Genomic DNA, 13,336 nt, shown 5'->3' with positions numbered 1-13,336 from the left:
GCACGCTGTTTTCAATCTCAACCATATAGATGAACGCTGTTTTCAATCTCAACTATTGATTTTAAGATTAGACGCTTTAGATTATACAAAGATAAAATTAACTATAACCAATCTCAGACATCGATTTTAGATCAAAAGGTCTTGGACGAATAGCTATGTGATGCAGTTACTGCGTCAAATCCAAATCGGTTTTGAAACTAATTTTGCACAAATGTTGAAAGTAGTGCAATAGAATAGTAAGTATAGAGGATAATAATGTACTAATATCATCATACTATAAATTTTAGATTATATGAAGATTATTCATTATTCACTTCTTTGACTATCTTAGTGTCCTTTATCCATTGTTACTAATGAGACTGGGAGCCTCATCCAAATTGGAAAGTCTAATTTATATATGTTGCAGAAAATAAAGGACAGTTTAATATCTTTTTGCTAGATGGTCAACTTCAAAAGTCATTAACAAAATAGTACATACACACGCGTTTGGCCGAAATCCATAACGCAGATTATACTCGATTAGTAGGAATGAGATATACTTTGATAAGTGATTATTTGTGAGACTTACATAGTATGACAGAAGTGACAGACTAAAAAATCTACTCCAAAACAATACTACTATAACAAGGGTAGTTCAAGAATCAAGACCTTATTATTTTTAATGTTAATAGCATAAACAGAAAATGATTAATGAATTAGTGATAAACTACAGTGATATAAAGGGAAACACAAATAACCAAAGTGATATAAACATGATATTTCTTTCTTTGATAGACCCTATATTAATTTCCTTCCATTTGACCAAAGATAAACCAATTATGATTAAACCAAACACATACTTGTCAGAAATTTGTTATCAGGTAAGTGAACTTCAAGTCATATTTCAACACATTACAAATTTGTTATCATGATCACCTTTGGAGTTTTATGAATTCTTTTTTTGGTATCTCTGTCTCTTTCTACATTAGAAACAAATAAATATAATATATCATCTTCATTTTCCTCTTATATATGACTCACGGGACTTGATTCCCTCTAATTATTATATAAATTTCTCTATCTTCCCATCATTTTTGATCTTACACATTACTCTCTCTTTTCTTTGTCCTAAACTCATGTCTGTCCTTTCTTCTTCTTTATTTGAATTCACTTTTTCTTTGTTTGTTTTCATCATTTTGACTGAAAATTCATCATGCTTAGCAATGTTTAGTAGCAAAATTACACGCATTCCTCGCGAGCTTAGAGTTGATTACTATGCTAAATCTTGTCCTCAGTTAGAACAACTTGTTGGTTCAGTCACTTCTCAACAATTCAAACAATCACCTGTTTCTGGACCTGCCACCATTCGTCTCCTTTTCCATGATTGTTTTGTAGAAGTAAGCAAATTCCACACTAAAAAATACATACAAATATGTGTTTATCTTTGCATGCAAGTGTTGCTTTGTTTTCCTTAAACCCAATTTTCTACTTTTTATCTAATAGCTAAAGGCCCTTTTGTCCCCGTGACCGGGAGATTGCATGTAAATATACAAGTACCGGGGTTCGAACCCTGATACTCTCACTTATTCACCTTAAAAAAAAGAAATTCTCATGTATTACAAGTAGCCTAGTGGCCGGGGTTCGAACCCTGGCCACTAGGCTACTTGACCGGAAAAAGAAAGAAGCTAAAGGCCCTTTTAATTCTCATGTTTTTTGCTTTTGGAAATGCATGTTTGGTTATGAATTTTGTGGTTTGGTGTACTATTTGTTCTTGATAGCTGTTGAATGTGTGAGTGCAGGGTTGTGATGCATCAATTTTAATAGCGTCAAAGCCAGGGAGCAAAGAGTTAGCAGAGAAAGATGCAGAGGACAATAAAGATTTGAGGGTGGAAGGTTTTGAGACTATAAAGAAGGCCAAGGAAGTTGTGGAAAAAAAGTGTCCTAATGTAGTGTCTTGTGCAGACATTCTTGCAATTGCAGCTAGAGATTTTGTGCACCTAGTAAGTTATTTGTTCTTTGTTTCAACTTATATAATGATTATCAATTTGATTATCTGTTTCCTTTATTGACAATCCTAATATTTGGTTTCTTTCTCCTAAGTCCTGACATTGTAAAATGTGGTCACTTTGGTAATGCCCTTCAGTAGTGCATTAAGTTTTGACATCACAGATACCTATTCACATGTATTACAAGTACATAATATTTCTAGTTTTGAAAGTTATTGTTCTGCTCTTTATGTCATCACATTTGGTCCACTTAAATGGAAAACAGAAAACAACATAAATCGCCTAAGAGCGCTTAGATGAGATGACACGAGTCACTTCTAGCTTAACCAAGGTCCTGTGTTTGATCCCTGACTTGAGCAGCAGCAGGGTTAAAACTCTTAGGGAGAGTTTGCCACCCATTTGGGTCTCATAAGGTTCATGGGATTAGTCTCTGCAGTTGCGCATAGACGATACCTAATTTATGCCCAAAAAAAATAAAAAATAAAAACCAGAAATCATTAATATGCTTTTCTTTATATATTTTGATTGCAGGCTCAATTTTCTTCCCTTTTCTCTTACATCATCTTCTTTGTTTCTTAGAAATAGAAGAACAAATCTTCTAGAGAAAAAGAATTGTTTTCGCCTTTACAGAATAACAGAGAAGTTTTGTGAAAATACCAATTAAACAAAGAGAAATGGTTCTAAAAGATCTAGGTGCATGGCCTTTGTTAAATGTGAAAAGGTGTTCTAGATTTATTTATCAATAAACTGGATATATTATTAGTTTTTGGAAATAAATTTCTTTGTAATGCAAAAAGACAATATAGCTAAATATATTTTTTCCAACACCATGACAAAAGAGTTAACAATTATTGTATAATAAATCCATCTTTCCATTTGCTAATTACATTGTTACAGGCTGGTCTTGATTCTATATTAACCAAGTTATCTCTAGAGGTTAGAAACAAACAAGTTAATCTTGGTTTTAAGAGTATTTTCCAACATTAAAAATACAAATATGACTCACTATAATATTAATTGTAGTTTTGGCATTTAGCAGAGTCACTGTTTCATACAAGGGTTCTGCATAATTCTGCATAAAGTCAAATTGAATCTGTTATAATGTTGTCATATACTGTTTGGTATGTTATGCTCTATAACAACCAAACTTTTGTACTTTACATGTGAATTTTGTTTAGGCACCAATTATAACACTCACTTCTTAATCTTATAGGTTCAATTTTCATTTATTGTCCTTTTCTATGCCACATCATATCAGATGGAAAGATAATCACATGTAGCAGCCTAGCACTATGAAAATAATACAAGTTAAATTAAACAAACCAATGGGACCTGGGAGTGTGCTTCTCCTTAAGGTCTCAAGTTCGATTCTCTCTGGTGCCAATTTGAGTGGACTAATTTAGCTTCTTAAAAAAAAACCAAATAAAAACTGAAAACAAAACAATATTATGCTGAGTTATATTATGTTCTGTTAAGAATAGCTAGTGATGCTGAGTTTAATTTTAGTGTGTCGTGTGACACAGGCAGGGGGACCCTATTATCAAGTAAAGAAGGGAAGATGGGATGGAAAGATATCAATGGCATCAAGGGTAGGGTCCAACATCCCTCGTGCAAACTCAACCGTCGATGAGCTTATCAAACTTTTCGGCTCAAAAGGCTTAACCACACAGGACATGGTTGCACTCTCTGGGGCACATACAATTGGGTTTGCTCATTGCAAGAACTTTGTGAGCCGCCTCTACAATTACCGGGGAAAGGGTCAACCTGATCCGGATATGAACCCTAAACTATTGCAAGCTCTTAGAATGTACTGTCCAAATTTTGGTGGAAACTCAGATATTGTTGCACCATTTGATGCCACTACTCCTTTCATATTTGACCATGCATATTATGGTAACTTGCAAAGCAAGATGGGTTTGTTAGCATCTGATCAGGCTTTGGCTTTGGACCCGCGAACTAAGTCACTGGTTCAAGATTTTGCAAAGGATAAACAGAAGTTTTTTCAAGCTTTTGTAGCTGCTATAGACAAAATGAGTTTAGTGAAAGTTGTGAGAGGGAAAATGCATGGGGAGAAAAGAAGAGATTGTAGCATGCATATGTGAGAAGTTAGAGAGATATAGATTACACAATTCTTGCATTTATAACTAGATTCATTGACTTCACTACAAGTTTTCTGTTACTGGAGTTCATCTTGAAACACAGATTTTGTTTAGTGTAGAGTTGTAAATGCAATAGTTGTTCACATTTATTCACTAAGGATAATCTTTTATATATCCTTTTCATGTTCTTCCACATAATTGCTTTTCATGAAACAACCATGTTATTCACATTAAAGATACAAAATTTCCCTATGGAAAAGCATTTCATGCATTTAATCTAAAGCTACAAAGCCTCAGACTCCAATAAAGAATGAGTTGATCTAAGTCAAGCCCTTTATTTAAAGAAGTATAAGTAATAAAGCTAATAAAGTCAATGCTGTTATTTACACTCCTATGACTGCATGGAGATAGCAGTTGCAGCAGTAAATAGCACATCTTTTCTCAAACTATCAAACGCAGATATAAACGCCTGACACAAATCTACAAGAGCACCAGCTCCTTCTTCTCCATCTCCACCAATGTTGTCATTTGCATTTCTTTCTGACAATATTGACAATTGAGCCTGAAAACCAGTAAAAATCCATTCTAATTTCTAAAGAAAGAACTAAATTTAGAAGCTCCTCATACAGTTTATGACAAGTAATAAATAACAGAAATATAACAAAGGATAGAAATGGAAATTCGCTGTAATAATGTAGATTGCAGACCTATATCAAGGTGATTACTGATTACAGTGTCTGAATGTAGAAGAAGTGGAAATAAAGGAATAGGGAGCAAAAAAGAAAATATCCTCAGCAATTATTGAGTTCCTAGTCGCTGTCATAAGTTTATGTATGTTGTTCAAATCAATATATATTGTGCATTGATTTGTTGAATAGAGACAGTTTACCTGAAAACCATGAGCCAAAAGCAACTGAACTACATCTGCACAATTTTTTTTTATTATGCTCTTAGTGCCGGTTTTATTTGAAAAGCATTTCAAAGCCCCGTCAAATGTTGTATCTTCAGTAAAACCATTTGATCGACGAGTGCGAGCAGAAGGCTGCAATTTTGCATTAAAAAAAGGTCGAAGTTATTAAAAGCTACTGGCCTAGTACCAAGAGAGTCTCCCTTTTCAAACAGCCAAGTTGTTGATTACCTTAGTTATGTATTTACAAAGATACTGCACAACTATTTCCAGCTTCCATTTAGGCTCGCTGAAGATCTACATCAGTTCTCATGAAATGCAGAAGAAACTGTTAGCAACAAGATAACTTCCTCAAAATATGACTTAACATTGCAATTTGGAAAGTTGACTAGTAACAGCATAGGTAAAATGTAGGCAAAATTACATCTTTAGTCCCTTAACTTAATTTCAGGTAACGATTTAGTCCTTATCTTTTGTTTACGTCATTTTTGTAAATAATGGTAAACCATCATAACCATCATATCATTAATGGGAGATTGGTTTGTTTCACATCTTGATCAGACAGAAAAGGGTTTTAAAGGAAAAACATGCAACAACCACACACTAAGAAATTGGCCAGATGAAAGGTGGGAGGGAAAGGGTGGAGAGACAGTTTTCAGGAGTAACCTTAAGAAAATGAGGGACATTATCTTGGTTGTAAGCTAGATCATCCAGAATAATGTCCACCAAAGGTGTTCTGTACCAAATGCACCAAAATACAAGATTGCCTACTTCAATCAGATAACTTCCATGCAATCTTTCACCAAACTTTTGTAGTTTATTTTCCTAGATCCCTGTAAAAACTAGATCAAGATATATGTTTCTGAAACAACAGAATGAAAAAAAAATCAATGCAGTGGAATCAAGATGCACAAGATCTCAACATAACATGTGGAAAGAAGAGTATTAGCATTCACATAAAACTGACCAACATGGTTAATTGTTGATTAGTTAGTCATGTAGAATCTTATAGTGAATTACAAGTAACATGTAGAGTAAAGATTCCCTCTGCAAGCTCCAGTTCATAGTGGCTGCAACAGAACAGTTACTTAGAATTCACAAGTGGTTCAAGTAATGGCAAATTGGCAATGCCAGAAATTTCATTCAACTTTATACCACCATTACGAGGTAGAAAATCGCTTTCAAGCACAACGACAAGATATTGAAAGAGTAACAAGTTCTGCAGAGGCTGCCAAAAATTACACAAAAATCAGACATAAAGACTATTAGAAAACTGCACTTATTTTGTAACTTTATGAACCAAAGCTTAACATAATTACATAGCCACATTTAGAAAGCTTGAAGCTTGGAATCTAAAACATGTAATTGGAGAATATGGCTAAAAGTATGCGGTATTAATATATGGACTTGAGTCAGAATTTTATTTCTTATCCTTTGCGAAATCGCTAGTGTCTTAATTCTCAGCAATCGTTGTCTCCTGCTAGTTGACTTGATCAGTGAATTAAGATTCATAATCTTTTGAAAATTTGATGGAACCATAGGAAAAGATTGAGTTGTGGAGCTGATATGTATCTTGTCATGAAGCAGCATATATTTAGGACTAGGGATGTCAACGGGGCGGGGAATGTGCGGGGGAAGCTTCCCCGTTCCCCGCCCCAAAGTTTATGCGGAGGAGATTTTGCCTCCATCCCCGTCCCCACCCCATCCCCACAGATCCCCACGGTTCATGTGGAGATCCACGGATATCAAATATTAACAAAATTTCTATATTTTTCGGTCAAATAATGACAGTATTATGACGTTATTTTTTTCTCTCTTATTTCAAAAAATAAATATTTTGCATCTTTCTTTTTAGATAAATAAAAACAACACATAACACATTCATAACCAAAAAACATTGCAAAAACATTTGGCTACTAATAATCATACAAAATCTAACAGCCAAAATATTCCATAGCAAAGTATGCATAATCATATATGGACGGATTCGGGGCACGAATGCTTCGTCCCCGATCCCCGTCCTGAAGTGCCTGCGGGGGGTGCCTCCATCCCCATCCCCACGAGAATAAAATCTCTGTTTTCGGAACTCTGAACGGGGCAATCCCCGCGGGAATCCGTTCCACCATATGAAAATTGACAACCCTATTTAGGACTAACATTTCAAAGAATGAATTTCTAGCTTCAATGAGCAAGTATGGTAAGTTTTATTTGAGAAATTATCAAACGTGGCTATTCCATTCCCTTTTTTAATTATATGAAAAAAAAAGCTGAGTCACTTAAGTAACTTGCCACATTGACATTGACTTGGTCAAAATTTGCCTTTTGCAAAAAGAGTTAAGGATATGGATTAAAAGTGTTATTTTGAAACATAGGGGGCTAAAATCGCAACTTTCTGAAACACATGTCATCTGTCCAAGTGTGGTTTCCGTTTGCCACGTGTCCAAATTTAACAGTAATAGTGAAAAATTTAACGAGAGGGACCAACTTGAAACCTGCAAAAAAGATAAGAGACCAACTTGAAACTTTTAAAAGATAAGAGACCAACTTGAAACCTAAAATAAAAATAAGGGACCAAAAGTGTAATTATTAAAGATCAGGAAACTTTATTAATAAGAGGAAAAATCTCAGAATTCACACAAAAGATTATGTCCCCGTATTAATAAATGAGTATAACATTATTAAAAATATATACAACTTTATTAATATATGAGTAAAAATATAAGGTCAGTAGATATAACAAAAAAAAGTAGGTTCTCGTATTAATATGAATATAACCCGTAAAATTATTAAAAAAATAGATACATAATATATTAGTAAAAACACAAGTTCCGTGAGAATAAATAGAGATTTTGCGGAATGTATTGATGACCAATCTATTCCAAAAGAATGATCAATGTATCGATAACAAATGAATTTTGTTCCAATAAAATAAAGGGTAAATAGGTGTTTACCCCCCTGCAAAATAGGCGAATTTTGCATTACCCCCTGCAAATATTTTTTTTGACATTACCCCCCTGCAATTTGAAAATTTCTTGCCTTTAGCCCCTGGTTGCACAACAAGCGGGTGACATGGACAAAATCTTGACATGGCATGTACACGTGGTATTTATTTATTTTTTTTGTTTATTTTTAATTGCCACGTCAATTGTACACGTGGAATTTACCATTTTTTTTTAAAAAAATTAATGCCTCATAATATAAATAATTTGTTTAGTTTTTTTTTCGAATATATAATTTGTTTAGTTCTTTTTTATTTACTAAAAAAAATAGTAATCTGAGTTAAGTTAAAACCAATTCAATAAAAATCAGGAAGTTAAAACCAATTGATCATCTTCTTCCATCTTTCATCCTCATCCTCCTTCTTCTTCCAATGCAAAGGTTCCATGGCACAAAGCCAAAAATCATAACAAAACCCCAGAAATTCATGGAACAAACCCAACTAACACTTAGTTATTATAGGTTTTAGGGGAAATTCAAGGGACGATTAAGTGATCAAATAGTGCTACACCAAAACCAAAATCATAATATACGATAAAGAAACTTTTTTTCCTTCTAAATTAAAAAAAAAGTTTTGCAATATTGAGAGAGATTAGAGAAGAACTGAGAATTATCATCATCAAAACATGTAACTCCATCATCAAAATTATCACCATGATTATGAACGCCAACCCCAACCTCTAAACTTTCATCATCTCCACAAACCTCACACAATTTTCAGGGCATAATTAAAAGAAAAATTTCCAAAATCAACCCCATATCTGGGTTTACCTATGAAGGTTTGATTTTGATGAATTTAATTTTCTGGGCTGCTTCTGTGAATGACAAAAACGAAGGCGATCCGAGAGAAGAGATTCAATTGCCGGTAAAGGATTTCAAGATGACGGTGAAGAGTTTTAATTCCTGATTATTTGAGAGGAGATGAATGTTTCTGTCAGTTTCGGCTAAGGGTTTCAAAATGACGGTGAAGAGTTTCAAGAAGTAGATGAAGAAAGGTTATGGTGATTTGAGAAAAGAGATGAACGTTTCTGCAGTTTTTTTTTTTGACAATTAATTTGTTTTTATTTAAAATAATATATATATATATATATATATATATATATATATATATATATATATATATATATATATATATATATATATATATATATATATATATATATGATTATCTTGATTTTTTTTTTAAAGAAAATAGGTAAATTCCACTTGTACAATTGGTGTGAATTAAAAATAAATAAAAATTAGATAAATACCACGTGTACGTGCCATGTCAAGATTTTGTCCATGTGACCCGCTTGTTGTGCAACCAGGGGCTAAAGGCAAGAAATTTTCAAATTGCAGGGGGTAATGTCAAAAAAAAAATTTGCAGGATAAAGCAAAATTCGCCTATTTTGCAGGGTAAAAGCCTATTTACCCTAAAATAAATTCTAATTTATTTCTAAAAAAATGTCTTTCTTTTTACGGATAAAAAAAATGTCATTTATTTTCTCCTATTTTCAACTTTGTATTTAATTCTTATATTTATTTATTTTTATAATTAAAGGTTCATCGACGGGAGAGTAATCCCTGTACATGAATGACAATTCTTTATGGTAAGCAAAATTTGCGAATGGCGGCACAATTGTCATAGGTCTTGCCAGCAGCCACTAGAGCTCCAACGCCGATTCCAACAACGGCGATTCTGGTTAGAATCTTGAACTCTTTTTTTTTTCTTTTTTTCTTTTCGCGATCATTTTTATCACGTGACTTCTTCCATTTTTGGTTGCGGTTATTTCTAATCTCAAACCCTTTTGTTGTTTGATACTAAATTTGGTACTATATGCTTGCTGTTATGTTTTTTCATTGATTTTCTCAGTTCTAAGAAATAGATATGTTTATGTTTCATTTGTATAATCTTACATTTAATTAGGTTTTTATTTTGGCCTTTTTTGTTGCTACTTGCTAGATGTAGGAATGAAAATTAATATCTGGTAGATGTTTGAATGATAAATGATGTTTTAGTTATATTTTTTGGAATTTGAATTTACAGAAAAATGCTATGGTACTAATCTTGTAGTATGGTACTAATCTGTATAGTTGATATACCTAAATTACTTGCTAGATGTAGAATTTAGATTGTATCTGGTAGTGTTTGAATGATAAATGATGTTTTAGTTATATTTTTTGGAATTTGAATTTACAGAAAAATGCTATGGTACTAATCTTGTAGTATGGTACTAATCTGTATAGTTGATATACCTAAATTACTTGCTAGATGTAGAATTTAGATTGTATCTGGTAGTGTTTGAATGATAAATGATGTTTTAGTTATATTTTTTGGAATTTGAATTTACAGAAAAATGCTATGGTACTAATCTTGTAGTATGGTACTAATCTGTATAGTTGATATACCTAAGTTTGATCGATAGTTATATGATATGGTTCATAAAATTTAACTTAAATTTTTTTATACTTTAGTAAGTTACTAGTGTTTGAAGGGTGGGTTACTCTGTATTACAGTTGAGTTTAATATATAATAGATTAGACGGTTCATTAAATGTAATTCATAAGTTCTGGGAAGTTAGACAACATCTCATGATTGATCCTGGACATTAATAATTTGGTGTGGGCAATGGTTCTTGGTTTGTTATTGCTATCAAGATGATATTAGTAATAGTATGAGTTGTACAGAAAATCTATGTTTGAGTGATTGATGAAATGTGAGAATAGAAGATTCATGGTAACTTATGGACATCTATAATAACTCAACTTAATTTTGTATTATTGATTTTCTCAATTATTTTATGTTTTTGCTATTACTCTGTTACTTTTAAAGAAATGTTTTATAACCATGTTGTGTTCTATAATGAAGGTGTTTATTCTGCTGTCATTGGAGGAGAGGGGCACATAACGAAGATGGAGACTCCGAGCAAGAAAAACAAAAGAACTGAAGACAAAGAGGGTGAAACCAACAGAGGTGATTCATATATGTCTGAAAGCAATGCAGTTGATGATCTTCCTTTGGCCAAAAGTAATTACAATCAACATTTGGTCGAAAGCAATAAAAGTGAAGATGGCAAGCAGGGCAAGAAGAAAAATAAAAAGAAGAAACCGAGTGAAGAAAGCAAAGATAAGGAGTATAAGGAGTTGAAAAGCAACGAATGTGAAGATCATAACCAAGGAAAGCAGATAAAAAAGAAGCAAATGCTAATTGAAGGAAACACACCGAAGGAGTGTAATGACTTTAGGAGCAATGTAGATGAAGATGGCAAGCAATACAAAAAGGTGAAGAAAAAGAAGAAGAAACTAAGTGAAGAAAGAAAACATAAGGAGTTCGAAAGCAATGGATGTGAAGATGATAACCAAGGAAAGAAGATGAAAAAAAAGCATAAGCTAATTGAAGGAAACACACTGAAGGAGTGTAATGAATTTGGAAGCAATGGAGGTGAAGACGGTGAGCAAGACAAGAAGATGAAGAAAAATAAAAAGAAACTAAGTGAAGAAAGTAAACATAAGGAGCGTAATGAGTTCAAAAGCAATGAATGTGAAGACGACGAAGGGAAGAAGATGAAAAAGAAGCGGAAACTAATGGAAGGAAACACACTTAATGAGTCTAATGACTCTAGAAGCAATGAATGTGAAGATGGTGAGCAAGACAAGAAGATGAAGAAAAAGAAACTAAGTGAAGAAAGTAAACATAAGGAGTCTAGCAAGTTTAAAAACAATGATGGGAAACCCAAACGAGTAACTTTTTCTGATGAAGTAGAGACGTTTTGTTGTGATGGCTTAGTGCGTGGGAAAAGGTTTACACCTGAAGAAGATGAGACACTCAAAGCATCTGTTTTTGCCTATATAGATTCTCATGGTCTGGGTGAAGAAGGTCTTGATAAGGTTCTTCATGCCGCATCACACAGTGAGGTTAGAGGCTGTTGGAAAGAAATTGCACGAGCCCTACCTCATAGGCCACACTATAGTGTGTATAAACGTGCTCATGCTTTGTTGGAAAATGTTGGGAGATGTAAGTGGACACCTGATGAGCTTGAATTTATACGGAAGTCCTATGAGCAACATGGACCTGATTGGAGGCTAATAGCTGATGCTTTGGGTAAAAGTCGAGATCAGGTAAAAGATGTATGGCGTAGATTAAAATATGAGAAAGCAAGATTTGGACATTGGTCACAAGAGGAGTATCAAACTTTATTTAATTTAGTAAACATGGATCTGCGCACAAGGTCTTTAGAGCCTTATAGAAAATCACAACATGGTATGTTGCGAGATAATATTTGTTGGGAGGCAATTGGTCACAAATTGGAAACCCGAAACAGTGCATATTGCTGCAAGAAGTGGTATGAGGAGTTAACATCAATAATGGTTACTCGTGGTGAATGGTGTGATACTGACGATTTCCGCTTGATAGATGCTTTATATACTTTGGATGCTTGCTGCATGGAGGAGGTAGAGTGGGACGAGCTACTTGAGCATAGGTCTGGTGATGCATGCAGAAAACGATGGGATCAAATGGTTCAACATCTTGGGGAGCATGCAAGGAAGCCATTTATGGAGCAGGTTGAAGTTCTGACAAAGAGATTCTGCCCTGACTTGTTGGAAGCAAGAGAAACCTTTGACAACAAACCTGTGATTTGTTGATGTTTCTAACCAACAAAATGATTTTGTTAAACCAGAATATATTATGACTTGTATGGTGTTTTTTGTGGGATAACCGAAACTTTTTCTGTTATATTTCAGAAAATGTACTCTATGTTAGAATTTGAGGGTGGTATTCTTGTTCCTATTTAATAAAAGTTGAAACTTACTTCAAAGTGTTTGTTTTTATTTAAGTAATAGTTTGGATAATTTTTTTTAAGAGGATAGTTTGATATTCTTTGTTGTCGCTGGTTGTGTTGGCCTGCTAGTCATATACTAATTTCATTTTGAACTTAATTTGTTGAGAAATAAAGTCTCTTTGAGGCCTGTTTTTGTTTTTTTGCAATTCAAATATAGTATTTGTTAGAAAAATTAAATTGTCTTCATCTTTGTGTTATGAGTTGAGGACTGGGAAAATCTTTGTCATATTTTTAAATTGTGTAGAAAAATATTTGGGGCAATCTTCCACATGCTGAGGACTGGGAATTCTATAAAGTTGATTGTGGCAAGTTATAAGCTTCCAGTTGATTTAGAAAATGTATGTGATGTTTAAGCCTTTACTTTGACTCTTTATATTCACAGGTTCTAAATGTAACTAATACCTTCAAATGCGTGAATTCCTTTTGGGTTTAGCATTTCCCTCGTGCATATTTATCCGGTGTAGATATTCCCTATCGTCTTCTAACTTTCCACCAAAATTGGTTGTGGCTGAAGAGGTATGAATG

At 33.5% G+C, this 13,336-nt stretch overlaps 3 protein-coding genes across 3 annotated transcripts; 2 read left to right on the top strand and 1 right to left on the bottom strand.

Moving 5' to 3' along the window:
* The first annotated feature begins 1,067 nt into the window (after positions 1 to 1,067).
* Positions 1,068 to 4,258, top strand: LOC123924209 (peroxidase 19). The gene is made up of 3 exons (XM_045977023.1): positions 1,068 to 1,376; positions 1,779 to 1,979; positions 3,509 to 4,258. Exons 1-3 carry the CDS (start codon positions 1,116 to 1,118, stop codon positions 4,085 to 4,087), a joined length of 1,041 nt encoding a protein of 346 aa, XP_045832979.1. The 5' UTR covers positions 1,068 to 1,115; the 3' UTR covers positions 4,088 to 4,258.
* Positions 4,259 to 4,393: 135 nt separating this feature from the next.
* LOC123922219 (negative regulator of systemic acquired resistance SNI1-like) lies at positions 4,394 to 8,332 on the bottom strand. Its single transcript, XM_045974960.1, has 8 exons — positions 8,312 to 8,332; positions 6,150 to 6,219; positions 6,012 to 6,061; positions 5,795 to 5,824; positions 5,658 to 5,762; positions 5,223 to 5,288; positions 4,974 to 5,126; positions 4,394 to 4,646 (listed from the first exon to the last, which is right to left on the bottom strand). Exons 1-8 carry the CDS (start codon positions 8,330 to 8,332, stop codon positions 4,476 to 4,478), a joined length of 666 nt encoding a protein of 221 aa, XP_045830916.1. The 3' UTR covers positions 4,394 to 4,475.
* A 1,191-nt stretch (positions 8,333 to 9,523) lies between these two features.
* Positions 9,524 to 12,787, top strand: LOC123924208 (RNA polymerase I termination factor-like). Its single transcript, XM_045977022.1, has 2 exons — positions 9,524 to 9,672; positions 10,840 to 12,787. Exon 2 carries the CDS (start codon positions 10,884 to 10,886, stop codon positions 12,612 to 12,614), a length of 1,731 nt encoding a protein of 576 aa, XP_045832978.1. The 5' UTR covers positions 9,524 to 9,672; positions 10,840 to 10,883; the 3' UTR covers positions 12,615 to 12,787.
* Positions 12,788 to 13,336: the final 549 nt, after the last annotated feature.

The sequence above is a fragment of the Trifolium pratense genome, linkage group LG4, assembly GCF_020283565.1.
Source record: "Trifolium pratense cultivar HEN17-A07 linkage group LG4, ARS_RC_1.1, whole genome shotgun sequence".
Lineage (NCBI taxonomy): Eukaryota > Viridiplantae > Streptophyta > Magnoliopsida > Fabales > Fabaceae > Trifolium > Trifolium pratense.
Note: the sequence above shows the minus strand (reverse complement) of the source record. Positions and strands in the feature narration are given on the sequence as shown.

Bases quoted from the DNA above. Each gene is read 5' to 3' on its own strand.
- LOC123924209 (XM_045977023.1), top strand. From the start codon at position 1,116: ATGTCTGTCCTTTCTTCTTCTTTATTTGAATTCACTTTTTCTTTGTTT. The intron at 1,377-1,778 runs GTAAGCAAATTC...GTGTGAGTGCAG, and splicing joins TCCATGATTGTTTTGTAGAA to GGTTGTGATGCATCAATTTT. The intron at 1,980-3,508 runs GTAAGTTATTTG...CGTGTGACACAG, and splicing joins CTAGAGATTTTGTGCACCTA to GCAGGGGGACCCTATTATCA.
- LOC123922219 (XM_045974960.1), bottom strand. From the start codon at position 8,332: ATGGAAGAAGATGATCAATTG. The intron at 5,127-5,222 runs GTAATCAACAAC...GCAAAATTGCAG, and splicing joins TTTGTAAATACATAACTAAG to CCTTCTGCTCGCACTCGTCG. The intron at 4,647-4,973 runs GTAAACTGTCTC...ACTGGTTTTCAG, and splicing joins TTTTGGCTCATGGTTTTCAG to GCTCAATTGTCAATATTGTC.
- LOC123924208 (XM_045977022.1), top strand. From the start codon at position 10,884: ATGGAGACTCCGAGCAAGAAAAACAAAAGAACTGAAGACAAAGAGGGT.